The 13,385-nt window shown below is 42.4% G+C and overlaps 1 protein-coding gene across 7 annotated transcripts in view; it reads left to right on the top strand.

Moving 5' to 3' along the window:
* The first annotated feature begins 6,695 nt into the window (after positions 1-6,695).
* Positions 6,696-13,385, top strand: part of ARHGEF28 (Rho guanine nucleotide exchange factor 28) — a 120,121-nt gene continuing 113,431 nt past the window's right edge. For 5 of the 7 annotated variants that reach the window (XM_041486181.1, XM_041486169.1, XM_041486164.1 and 2 more), the window contains exons 1-2: positions 6,696-6,969; positions 12,790-13,000. Coding sequence is in view for 2 of the 7 variants with exons in the window: in XM_041486169.1 (XP_041342103.1) it covers positions 12,994-13,000 (7 nt within the window). In the remaining 5 variants the exon portion in view is untranslated. The remainder of the gene's footprint in view (positions 6,970-12,789; positions 13,001-13,385) is intronic. The other 2 variants (XM_041486180.1, XM_041486178.1) reach the window with 1 other exon arrangement.

The following is a 13,385-nucleotide window of genomic DNA, read 5'->3' as shown; positions in this document are numbered from 1 at the left end:
GGAATTTCTTGCAAAATTAATTTGCTTATGTAAGATATTGAAAGGCAGATATCAGTGGTAGAGATAGCTAGAACAATTTACAAGTTCTACCTAAAATTCTTCACAATTGTGACTGAAAAGCATGGAGTGCTGTTAGGTCTGCCCTTAAATTGCAATGTCAACAATGTATGTTCCTGACTACTACTGTTACTGGTTTTGAATACATAGGTAATGATGAGGAGCACACTTCAAACTTCTAGTTTCCTGCTGCTTACTTAACTAATTTTATATTTTATTTTGTTTGTGTTAATAGACCTAAAACTTATATCTTTTAGGAAATCAGTGTACTTCTTTTAATTGTGTGACTTAATCAGGCAATATCACTTAGATTTCACACAGAATTAATTTTTGGGAGTGGGGATGGTGGGGAGGCTTATCTTGGAGCCTCCTTATTCTCTGAACCATTATTGCTTGGAGTGAAGGAGCACATTTCTCTTGGCAGCATAGTGTTTTTTTCAATGGCTTGAAAACCACTAACCTTGACATAAAATACTCTTTAGTTCTTACTGAAAGTATTCATTTCTATAGTATGTATCCATTTCACTGCTTTAAAGTTCGATGTGTGGCAATTAGAAGCATAGGAAAATGTAAGATCAAAATAGTTTTAATTCACTATTCTTTTTGTATCCCAGTCTAATTCTGGTTGCATTTGTTTAGAAAAGCCTCTTTTCTCGATACACAGTATGTTCACACATAGTTGTATCTAAAGTAGAGATGGATTTGATGGTTGGACTCTTAAGTGGATGAGAATTTGGTTGGTTGTTTGCATCCAGAGGGTAATGGTCAAGGGCGCAATGTCCAGTTGGAAATCAGAGATACATCAGCAGTGTCCCTCAGGAATCTATATTTGAACCAGTACAATTCAGTATCTTCATCAATCACATGGACAGTGGGATCCTCAGCAGGTTTGTAGATGACACCAAGTGAAGTGGTGCAGCTGACAAACCTAAAAGGTGGGATGCCATTCAAAGGGATATGGACAGACTTGGGAAGGGGCCCGTGTGAACCTCATGAGGTGCCACAAGATCAAGTGCAAGGTGCTGCACCTGGGTCAGAGCAACCCTGACACCAGCACAGGCTGGGGATGGACAGATCACAGCAGCCCTGCCCAGAAGGACTTGGGGGTGCTGGTGGGTGAGAGGCTGGACATGACCCAGCCAGGGGCACTGCCAGCCCAGAGAGCCACACGTGTCCTGGGCTGCATCCAGAGCAGTGTGGGCAGCAGGGCCAGGGAGGGGATTCTGCCCCTCTGCTCTGCTCTGCTGAGACCCCACCTGCAGGGCTGCAGCAGCTCTGGGGCCCAGCACAGGAAGGACATGGAATTGTTGGGGTGGCCCAGAGGGGGGCCATGAAGATGATCAGGGAACTCTAGCACCTCACCTATGAGGACAGGCTGAGAGGATTGGGGTTACTCAGCCTGGGGAAGAGATGGCTCCAGGGGGACATTATTGTGGCTTTTTTCAGCACTTGCAGGGAGCTGATAAGAAAGATGGGGATAGACTTTTTAGTAGGTCCTGTTGTGATAGGACAAGGGATAATGGTTAAAATGTAAAGGGTAGACGTAGACTAGACATATGGAAGTTCTTTACAGTGGGGCTGGCGCAATGTTGGAACAGGTTGCTCAGAATTGGTAATTGCTTCATGCCTGTAAGCACTCAATGTCAGGTTGGATGAGGCTCTGAACAACGTGATATAGTTGAAGGAATACTCTGCTTATTGCAAGGTATTCGACTAGATGATCTTTAAAGGTCCCTTCCAACCCAATTTGTTTTATATACCTGTATCTTATGGCAATTTGATGCATTACGTTTGCTATTCATGTTTTCTTCCAAGTGAATTTGTGGAAAGGTAGATGTGGAAACAAATGTGAGATATTCTCTACACAAATCGAAATGGAATGAAAATATGAAAATGCAAGTTCCATTTAAGATCTTGATGTCTAAGAAGATTAATAAAATGAAATTTGGAAGGCTTGCATGACCGACGAGTTGTATTTTGAGCTCCACTGGATTTCCTACCTCTGCATTGAAAGCTAATATTTGTTCAGGTGACAAACTTGCCAGACATATCTGTTCTTTGTGAATGTTAGTTTTTGTTCTGAAAAATAATAGTTTCTTTTTTCCCATTTAATAAGATTTTTTACATTACGCAAGTTCTTCAATATTGACATAACTAAGTTGTAGAGGAGCTAGGAAAAGATACTGTTATTACCAGTGTAGAGCCTGTTGTTAATTTTTTTATTTTATTTAATTATAGTATTAATATAAAGATTTATTTTTTTTTCTTTTCTTTTGAAGTAGGCTGCAGCTTGAATAAAATAAGAAAAAAGTTCCAGGTAAGAGTTTGTAGTGGTCTCTTGTGCTGGTGAATGTTTGAAATGCTTTACAGCAGTGCCAAGCATACATACTTTTGTTCTACAAGTTAAAAAGTAATTTATTTATATGAAAATGTAGTTATTTTTCCAGCAATGCATTATCTTATGCTCCAGAATCTAGTATTTTTAAGTATTAAGATGGAATGTAATAAACTGGAATACTTAAAATAGTTAATGGTGCATTGTATAGGAGGGGATGTAGTGCTGAGTGTCCTGTTTTGGGAAAGGATATTAATGTGCTTATATGGGAAAGGGAGCATTTATTGCACATGGCATCATCCTTGACTTGCAGGTCATTTGGAAATAACCAGGTTGAGTTGTCTTTGAAATGTAGTTAATAAATTACCTTGATGCAGGGCAAATAGTTACAGAGAAAAAGCATGTCTGTTATTACCCTTTTAATGTACTTTTCATATGGAATGTTTTTGCAGCTCTTTGTTGCAAAGAAGGAATACCTCCTTACCCCCGAATACTCTTGTGGCTCAGGAGCATAGTATGTAACCAGAAAAGAGGCTTTTCTAAAAAAATGCAACCAGAATTAGACTGGGATTCAAAAAGAACAGTGAATTAAACTTCCCCGTCCTATGTTCAGGCATCTGAATTACATGGGAGAAATGGATAGATGAGCTGGTTGGTCATTTTGCTGCTTTTATCAAGGCTTCAACTGAACATTCCCTAACAAAGAGAGTGATATCTTCCCTGGACTAATTCTGACAATAAGTGAAACTTTTATTGCTAGATCATGTATACATTCTAATTTCTTGAGGGTACTTCAACACGTAGGCTTGAAGACTATGCTGCTAAAATTTACTAAGTTGTATTGTTTGAGTTGTTCAAGGCTGAGTAACTGACATGAAAACTTCTGGTATTTTAGAAAATATTAAAATACTTATTGTCTAGCATTATGATTAAGCTATGTAGAGTGTTTAAAATATAAGAAACTGAAGCAAACGTATAAAAATAAAAATCAGAGACAACTAGTGCATTACTTGATGCGGGTCAGACTGACCCCTCCAGCCCTTCTCAGCCCCTGGCTCACCGGTTGCTGCCTGGAAAGCTGGTGGAGAGGTAAGGCAGTTCACTGGATGGGCTCCATGGGCCAGCTTGACACCAAGATGTCACTGGCTTTCCCTGAGTCCACCACAGGGTCATTCATGCTGCTGGAGCTGGCGTCCCAGTCGTAATGGAAACTGGGAAAAGAATCCATGGGTAGTTAAGAGAAGGGGATAAGAGTCAGGCTGGTGCAGGAGAGGGACCCTGTGCTGGGCCCAGCAATGGTTGTCATTGTTGGGGCAGTGCTGAGCTTGGGCTCAGAGCTGAGAGAGGAGCTGGAGCTGTGGCTTTGCTCCTGATCCCCCCAGATCCACAGCTGGGAGTGCTCCTGCCCATCCTGCCCTTTGCCAATAGGGCTGGAAACTTCCAGGGCTCTTTTTCCATGGACACCCTAGAAGCTGATTTGAGTTTCCCATGAGCACAGAGCCATCCTCTCCTGCAGATGTGAACTCTCCTCCCTTACAGCAATCCCAGGACACACAGCTCCTCCTGGGAGAAAATGAAATAAACAGGTGCTGTGTAGTGGGTCAGTTACCTCACAATAGGGACGTAGACAGAGCAGAGGCATTTAATGCCTTCTTCACTTCTGTCTTCAACACTGGTCATAGGCTGTGGATGAACAGAGGTCTCTCCAAGAAGGCCGTGACTAGAGGGACAATGAACTCCCCAGCTAACTCTGAACTTGTCTGAGGCTTCTTCAGCTGGGTGTGCATAAATTTATGGGCCCCAATGAGATTGATCCCAGACCACTGAAAGAAGTGGCTGATGTTATTGCAGGATCTGTCTCCCTACTACTCAACTAGCTTGGGAGTCTGGAAAGGTCTCAATCTACTTCAAGTGGCAAATACTGTCTCAGTTTTCAAGAAGAGTGAGAAGGAATGTTGGTAATTACTATCTGTCTCACTGCAGTGCTTGGTAAAATTATGGATAAGGTAATCCAGCAGTTATTGAAAAACAATGAAGTGACAAGGCAGTCACTTATCAGCAAGGTCTCACGAGGGGAAGGTCCTCCTTGACAAATTTAATTTCCCTTTATGTCAAGCTCAACCATCTAATTAATGATGGAAAGCCAGTGGATGTGGACTGTAATTTTGTAAGTTCACTTGGGGAAGTTTCTCCAAGCTGTGGCATTTGGGGAGCAGGGTGGAGTTAGAAGAGTAGTAGTAGTAAGAGTAGTATTAAGCAAGCACAAAGTAGTAGTAATACTACTAAACTCAAGAAAACACCTCACTGCCTCCTTGCTGATGATACTTTCTATTTTGTAACATTGCTTTGTGTGTACATGTTGAAAGCTAAGCATTCATCTAAACATTCAGATTATTATTAATTAAGGTAGTCGTTGTCAAATAAGATTCTTTCCCTTCAGCTGTTTTCAATAGCCAATAGCAGAAACCATTTGGCACAGTGTGAAAAACTGAGTAACATTACCCAGTGACATAGAAGCCCTAGGCAACAATAATTTGATTGATGCTTGGATGTGTCTGCAGTGTATATTTTTTTTTCCTTTGTTACTTGAATGTGATTTATAGAAACTTACTTGTCATAAGTTTTGCTAGATACATAGTCCCAATGCATACAATAGTCTTACCTAAGTCCTTATTTGCATGATAGAAATGAAGGAGGTGGTTTCCTCTGGAACTGAGGCCTGACAGTACTTTATAATAATATTACATCGTTACATTGGAAACTATGTAAATTAGCCATAATAATTCTTGTATCTTTTTCAGTTGTCAGTATTTGGCATTATCATCCTAGGCCTACATCTGCTGCAGATGTGCCTATGTTTGTATTCTTTTCTAAGACGAAATTCAGGGGGATAGCTTGCTATATTCAGTGGTGAGTGAATGTAGCAACTGAAGTACAGCAACCCCTATGTATGTTTCCAGTAAGTATGGAAACTGCAAAGTATGCTGGGGCTGGATGTAGAGGAAAGATGCAATAAGATGGTTGCAAATCATCCCTAACCTGGCTGCTCCCCATCAACCTGTACCTCTTTTCCTTCTGGTAAGTTTAACTTTCCAAAGTCCTGATCACCCCACAACCAGCAGGTTCTCTCTGTAATTTTGGACTTGTGGACTTTTGTCCCTGCTTCCTTGCACAGATGATTTTTTTATGTGATCAGCCACACAAAGCAAAAACAATGAAAAGTTTAAAATTTTAGAAATGAATGTACACCTATGTAAAGCCATGAAATTCTTGCTGAAAGACGCAAGATGGTAATGAGGTTTTACTGGCTTCTTTCTCTCCTTTAGGTTTTGAGAAGTAACTCACTTTTCCACAGAACTGAGAGGGGAACACGTCTTCAAAGCAAAAATATTCATATGAACGAGTCAGTTGAGTCAGGCACACTCCCCTCCTCCCGCAGGTGAAAACACAAAGCACTTTGCTTCAATATACCCTTTTTATACCCTTTCGAGGCTAACGAGGGGGAGAGTCCCTGACCCCTTTCCCATTGGTTGGGTACTTAGAGACTTAAGAGTCTCTCCCCACCGCCTACCCTTCTTTCCTCCCCCCTTTCACCTTTCTCCTTTTTTGGTTATGTATTCAACATTGCTTCTTTACTGGTTCCCGACGGCACTTAACAGGTGCAATGAGCAGATCAAATAAACCTAAACCATAGGTAACAAGTAGAAACCAGAATTAACACGTTTCCTTTGTTTACTCCGTAGCTCTTTTGGGCTGAAGCAAAATCCTATTTCATCTCTCACAGGGAGATATCTTTTCGACCTCTGTTACAGCTATCTAATTTGCTTAATATTAGTCTAACACTGCTGTTAAAAATGAAGTATGCTGTCCATCTACAGCAGACAGGTTATGAATTAAGTTACAGTGCAGCAAGAGGAAACTTCTCAGTCTCTGGTACTCATAAGCGCACATCTTCAGTGCTTCACTGTCCTTAACCAGTGAAAGAGGCTGGCAGAAAGCCCTTAGGGAGTCAACATTAGATGGTTTTAAGAGCAGGTGAAGTTACATATCGTGTACGTGGCAGCCGAGAAGCTAAGCTGTGGTGTGGTTTGTGGGGGTCCATGCACCACGCAACACGAAACACGCGTGGAAGGGCCGGGCAGCAGGCTGATCAACTAGCTCCGCTCCGCTCCGCTCCCAGCCGAGCGCTGGTGACTGCGGGAGCGCGGCGCGGGAGCGGAGCGGAGCGCTCCAGACACCGAGCGGAGCGCGGGGGCTGCCCCGCCCGGCCCAGCATCCTGCGCTCCGCCGGGAGAGGCCAGCGCTCCCTCCCGAGGGCGCCGGGCGCTCCCCCACGCGTGGCTGGGGGCTGCCTGTCCCGTCGAGCTCCTGCGGCTGCCTCGGGGTCTGCTGCCCGGGAGCCTCCCAGCGCCGGGGGCTGTCACAAAGCGCCTTTGTTAGCTCGTCCCGCGGGCTGCCGGGGCGGGGGCGGCGCATCCGCGGGCCCGGGCTCGTCCCGCAGCTCCCGCGGGCGCTGCCTCCCTGCCTCCCTGCTTCCCTGCCCGGCGGCGCAGCCTGTCCCGGGACACTACGCGTAGGTAAGGCGGCGTCTGGCGCGGAGGGCGAGCGCGGCCCGCGGCACCTGCTGCCCCGCGGGAGCGGGGGGCTGTCCCGAGCCTTGGCCGGCGCGCAGCGTCCAGCTCCGAGGAGCTGCGGCGATGTTCCGCCGGCCGGGACCGCGGTGCGCCCGGGCGGGCTCCGCTGGTGTCCGCGCAGAGCCTTTGCGGGCGCTGTCATTCGCCTTCAGAGCCCCGAAAGGCGAAGAGGGATTTGAGTAGTTGAGTTTGTTGTGGTTTTGTTGTTGTTGTTTTTAAATATATGTTGTTGTTTGTTTTCCTGTTTTTAAGTTCACTACTTTGCCATACAAGCTACTTTTTTTTTTTTTTTTTTTTTTTTTTTTTTCTCCCCCTTCTCTTTTTTTCTCAACAATTTTTTTTTTTTTTTTTTTTTTTTTTTTTTTTTTTCCTTCCCCCCCAGTTTTTGCCTCAGTGGGGACAAGGTATTCGGTCTTGATCATAAAGGTGCTTGCCTTTCTCATACAGAGCAAAAGAAGTTTTTAACTACATTACTGCTAACATTTTTAGTATCCAAAAATGGAAATGAAAGCTTTTCTAATGGTAAATTTCTGAGAAACACCTTTCAAAGCAGTTCTTGGTAGTGTTTTGCTGGGGCATTGCTGTGCACAGTTTAGAGATGTGCCAGGCTCTACAAATCCTTCTTCATTTTTATGGACTTAATTCCTGCCTCTGTATCTGATCCTATACAAAAATGGATGAAGTTCTTCTCATAAATCTTTTAAGGCACACAGATGTGACTGAAAACCTACCAGATGTTTTATTTTACAGAAGTAATTCGCTCTTTACTGCATATTGTGGAAATAGGATATCAGGGGGCATTTTACTAAGAGGGATTTTTCCACATAAGTAAAGATGGAACTGTATGCTGTGAACTCGGTATCAAAAATTGACAGGACAACATCTGGTGGAAATATTGAACTACTTAAAATCTTTTGTTTTTCCACAATGGGTTTGAATGCTAACTGTAACAAAGAAAGTGATTGTGTAGGTGTATCTTGATAATAGGCAACTCATCTGGCCTTCTCAGTTAACTTGCAAACTAGACATTTATGCCAATGATTTACAGTATTTTCAAAAACTTACAGATTTTCGTACCAACTAGTTGAGTTGTATCTTTCAGGCTTAGCGTCTTTAAGACAAGCACATACCACCAAACTACATTAATAGTTAAAAGAGGTGGAATAGTTGCCCTTCTCAATGGAAGCTGCTGATTTGATTATTAGAATTACGTTTAATGAATTTTGGTATAAGTTTTTTTTCTGGTTCTTAGTGTAGCGCTTGTTGCACAGTTCTAGCTGTCCATGAAGGTGGAATACCAGTTACAAAAGTATCTTTAAATACAGAGAATATCCTCTTTGTTAATTATAGCAGTTTGGTGGATGGCCAGGCCTGAGTGTCACAAGAGAGCACTGGAGCCCCTATTTGTATGCATTTGTAGAACCAAAAGTTTCTGGTCCGTTTCTTTGCTCCCTTGTCATTCAGCTGTACAGCTGTGCTGCATGAACTCTTTAAAGGTTTTGCTGTTGCTCTGGTCCCACGGGTTCACAGTGCCCAAACTAGGGAGTAGTATATGGTAAAGCCATTAAAAATTTCATTATTAGAAAGCTACTGTCTCTGTCAAAACAGGTGTTAAAAGGAGTGAGGTAAGACAGGTGTCCCACCACATTATCAAACATATTTTATTTGTTTCAGTAACCTTAGTAATACATTTGATTTTATTTTTGTCTTTCAGTAATGCATAATTCACATTTCACATTTTTAAGGTTTCTAGACTCTAGGGCCCCATTTTCTTTTTAGTTGAAATGAAAATGCTGCATTAAGAAAGTGAATACAGGAATACATAAATAATGTATTTTGCCAACCTCAACAGCAGGCTTCTGTCAGAAGAGAATTTTTTTTCTGTATTTTAAAACTCAAGACTGTTCTTTAAAGGTGAAGAAGCATGGTCCTTTCTTGGAGACTCTTGAATTCCCTTCTAAGGATCACAAAATTGCTGTGCTTTTAAAAAATTAATTTGTATATATTTTGGTATTTCAATAATCCTGAATGGGATGAATTTTTTTTTTTATAAAGTTTAAGCTTCCGTTTGTCTCAAATTGTTTTGAAGAGTGATATTTTAAAAGGTGGTTAGCTGCACTTCTGTTCAGTTGCCTTCAAGAGCAGCTAATGTCTGGTGAAGGAGTCAGCAGTAGTGCAAACTGCTTCATGATAAATGTGATAGGCAAAGGTTTATTTCGCCTCTCAGTTTGAATAGTGTTAGAAGGCAGTAAATGAATGTGGTTGTGAAGCTATGAGCTGAGGGCTCTGCTTTGTCCCCTCCCTATCCCCCAATGCTCTAGATGTTCAGGAGACCCTAGTGGAAAAATGAAAGATCACATCAAAAACCTTGGCTGTAAAGTTAAATCTCTTACTTTGGGAATGTAGTATTCATTATGCATGCATTTTCAGCTTGCTAGTTTTTTCCTTTCATTTTTTTTGTCCAAGATCTTTTAGTCAGGTCCAGAAAAAAGATATGTACTTAAAAGAATGTTCTGTACCACATTTGACCTGATGGCCGTGCAGTAGTTCCTGGTGCTGGGGAAGCTGTGAGTGAGCCTTTGGTGCTCTAATGCAATGTAACTCAAATGGAATCTATAAATTCAGGAACACAGTTTAGTTCTGTTGCTGCGCTTTTGTAGTGCTAGCTGTGGGATGAGTGTTGTTAATGGGCACTGGCTTGTCTTGAGCACCATACTGAAATCTCACAGGTTTTGAAGAGTATTAAGATCTGAGAGGTATAAACAGACTATTCGCATGGTCAAAAATAATAAAATGGTGGTAATGGTTAATTACATAGTCAACAAGCAGAAGAGAGCTCAGTAAAAGACCTCTTGATCTGCATATGCTGCTAGACTTCTACAAGACATAATAAGACAACATATAAGACAAATATGTTGGATTTTAAAGCATTACAAATGATGCTCTGGGGATTCCTGCCTGCCTTCCAGTGGCCTCTGGGTGGGATGCGTCCTTGCTTTATTGTTATTTTGGTTGACCACAAATAGTGATTTAATATGCCTGTCTTGATATAGTGGTAATAAGACTGGTTCTCAGTGTTTTATAGGCACAACCTTTTCAGTGTGACCATCACCAAAAAGAAGCGCAGTTAAAAAGGAAGAATTGAATTCCAGGGCACCTCTGCAGCATCATTCAGGGTTTATTTACATAGTATGATATTTTTGGCATTCAGTCAGTTGCTTTGCTGTTATGTAGCAGCAGGTCTGTGATACAGAGGTGTGGGTTTGTGATCTGAAAGGAGAATGTAGCAAACAGAGTACAAGCGAAGACCTTATGTTTTGTTACCTTTGAATTGATATATGGGAGTATGAAATCCATATTTTATAGTACTGCATCTGTCTGTAAGGCACAGTATTTTTGCACAAACTGATCTGATGCAGCTTAATGGGCCGTGGAGGCTTGCTGGGGCAGCCACAGAGCATGAAGTTCAGCGAAGTTTGTACAAGTGACTGCTGGATTGCAGAGCAGCATCAAAGCCAGGGTCCTGTCTTCACCTTCTCTGTCTCTTTCTTCCACAGTGATATGCTTTATTTACAGGGAAGAGGAGAGAGTCAAGTCACTGGTTATGAGCTGGGTTGCTGTAGGATCAGGAAGTGCCCTTCTGTGATTAGGAAAATGCTGTATAGACAGTAAGTGCTAGCACAGCCAGTAGTAGTCACAGTGTTGGCTGGAGGGTCACCTTGTCATCTGGTAGAAATGCCTTTCTGCTGATACTTAAATAATGCTTCCCCTTATCTAATTTCTGGGTGTGTACAGAGTAAAAATGTTTGATAACTGATGTCTTACAATGCAGTTAAGTAAATAATGGATGTTTTTCTTTTCCATTGGCTTATTTTTTTATTGTGGTCCTTCTAACATATCATGGTAATTGGGGAACCCATGCTGTAAAATGCTAAAATTTAAAATGTTAAAAAAATTTGAATGTGTGACGGTCCCATAGTTGACAACCAGTAAATAAAATACTGGGTGAAGAATATCGGAATTATATACTCCAACTGTGACTGAAATCTCTGCTGCAAGTCTTTCCAGTTTGCATCACATTACAAGATATGATTCTATTAAATTAACTGCTAAACTGGATGCTGAGAAGGGTTTTTTGTGTGTATAGATGCATTCTGCTACTGCTCTCATTGGCAGTGTGGGCAATGCCTGAAACCAGACCTGTTTGCTAGATGCCCGTCGTGCTGGTTTCTGTATCAGAGGCACAGATGTCAGAGGAAGGGATCAGGTGTTGCTCTGTGAAATTCTGTGCATTCATGATGTTGGGAGCTCGACCCTGCCCTTGCTGTGTGGGATAGGACTCTACCTTAGCACTGGAGAGGATTTGTCTGCGTGGCACCCCGTGTGCTCTGGGGGCCCTGCCTTTTGTGGATGTGGGCAGTTCTTTGCTGTATTGAGCAGGTGAATGGTGAGTAGTGAGCTGCATGCTGCATGTGATGGTGTCTCTTTCAGTCCCTCGATCTGAAATGGAGGTTGCACAAGTGCTGTGCTGTAGCCAGAGCTGAGTATTTCCTCCCTACGTGCATCCTCTTCTTCCTGCCTCTCCCAGCCACTTCCAGCAGCCAGGCTGTGTTACTGTAAGCCCCAGACAGAGGAAAGACGTGAGCCATTCATGTGAAATTTTTTTCTAAACAAACAGCATTCTTCAGAGTGTGAGAAAAGCAAAAGAAGCCACTTGGTGCTGTGTGTTGATATTTATTGATTCTTCTGCAGAAAGCAACGAGTACCATTAGGTACTCCTTTGCATCCAGGAATCCATTATAAGCCTATTGTTTAATAAACAGGTTTCTTTCCACTTTTTCTCCAAGGAGATATTTTCTGCCGAACCGGTTGGGGGGCGGGGAGGGGCAATTGAATCTGCTTTCATAGAGAAGCCCCTTTGGGGGTTATCTCCCAAACTTACCCTAAACCAAGACAGCTGCTTTGTCAGGCAAGTACACAGGGAAAGTACTGATACTCTTTCAGCATGGTTCTAGTCAGTGCTGTATGAAAGACCTTGACTGGTTCTGACAAGCTTATTCATCCCCTCAGGATTCATGTTGAGCTAGGTACTTAGTATTTCCAATTGCTCAGGCTCCCAGGTGATCTACAATGTGATGCAAGCAAAGGGTGGAGGGAGGCCATGATGGTACCATCTCTCCAATGAGTTGTGTTTGTATTTGCCAAGACAGAACAAGTTTGTTGTGCTGGTGATGCAATTCTTATACTCCAAAGGAAGAGTTAAGTTATGTTTTCTTGCTAACACTTCCTGTAGAATAGGGGGACTAGACTGGATACGTACTTATCTCATCCTTGCAGAGGAGGTAGATGTTGAGATACATCTCTTAAGGCTTTGGAGGTCAGAATAATAATTTGACAAAAGCATCCAAGAGTAGTTCTTGCTCACTTGGCAGGGTATAATGATTGAAATGCGCTCATGTTTTCTTGCAGTGGAGATGGTGGATTTTAGTTTGGATGTGTTCCTTTAAAGATTGAGAACCATTGTAGGTGGAGGAGTGGAATAGAGCAGTGGTGTCAGACCGATGTGTCTCTTGTTTCAGACAGCCATGAAGTGATGCCCACTTCAGAAGAGCAGCAGTAATTGTGAGGTCTGCGATAGATGCTGATGTGCGTCATCCATTCTGTCAGTTAACACCTGTGAAAGGCTCTTAAACTACTCCTTGTGGAACTAATGTTACTGTTTCTTAACTTCTCTTGTAACCCTGTTTTCTTCTGTACCAACAGGGCTGTGCTTCCTGTGCTGGTGCTCTTAAGCTCCAGATGCTGTTGCTGGAAACTGCAGAGCTTTGTCTGTTGAAGTGAGATGCCTTGGAGTCAGCTGGAGGATACCTCCTTTCTCCACACAAAATAAGAGACCCCTCTGTCTGAATCTTGCTGCTGAATAGGCTGGCTGAATTAGTGTTCTCCTGGATATCTTTTTCTTACAGTATGAAAGGTTTGGATGTTTTTTGGCTGAATATTTGTGACCAGTGATTTTGTAAAGGATTTAGCGTTGTTTTAGAATGGCAGGAATGTGTGGATTTGTGAATATACTTGAATTGATGGGCACCCAAGATGAGAATTAACAAATTTGGGGTTTAAAATGACTATATGCATGGATAGTAATCTTTGGCTTCAATTGAAGCCATGCATTTAATTTCTGCATTTGTCAGTAGGGAACTTCTCAAATCCTATCTGACTCATACAATGCTGTATATATACGTTAACATGCAATGAGCTGCACAACTGTGTTGTTCTTGGAAGCTGTTCAGCTGTAAAAACAAGGCCACATCTGAGCTGAGACAGCCCTCTCTTTACGGGCTGCTTTTTTTGTAGCCTGT

Source organism: Pyrgilauda ruficollis, unplaced genomic scaffold, assembly GCF_017590135.1.
Source record: "Pyrgilauda ruficollis isolate IOZ18807 unplaced genomic scaffold, ASM1759013v1 scaffold74, whole genome shotgun sequence".
Taxonomy (NCBI): domain Eukaryota; kingdom Metazoa; phylum Chordata; class Aves; order Passeriformes; family Passeridae; genus Pyrgilauda; species Pyrgilauda ruficollis.
Note: the sequence above shows the minus strand (reverse complement) of the source record. Positions and strands in the feature narration are given on the sequence as shown.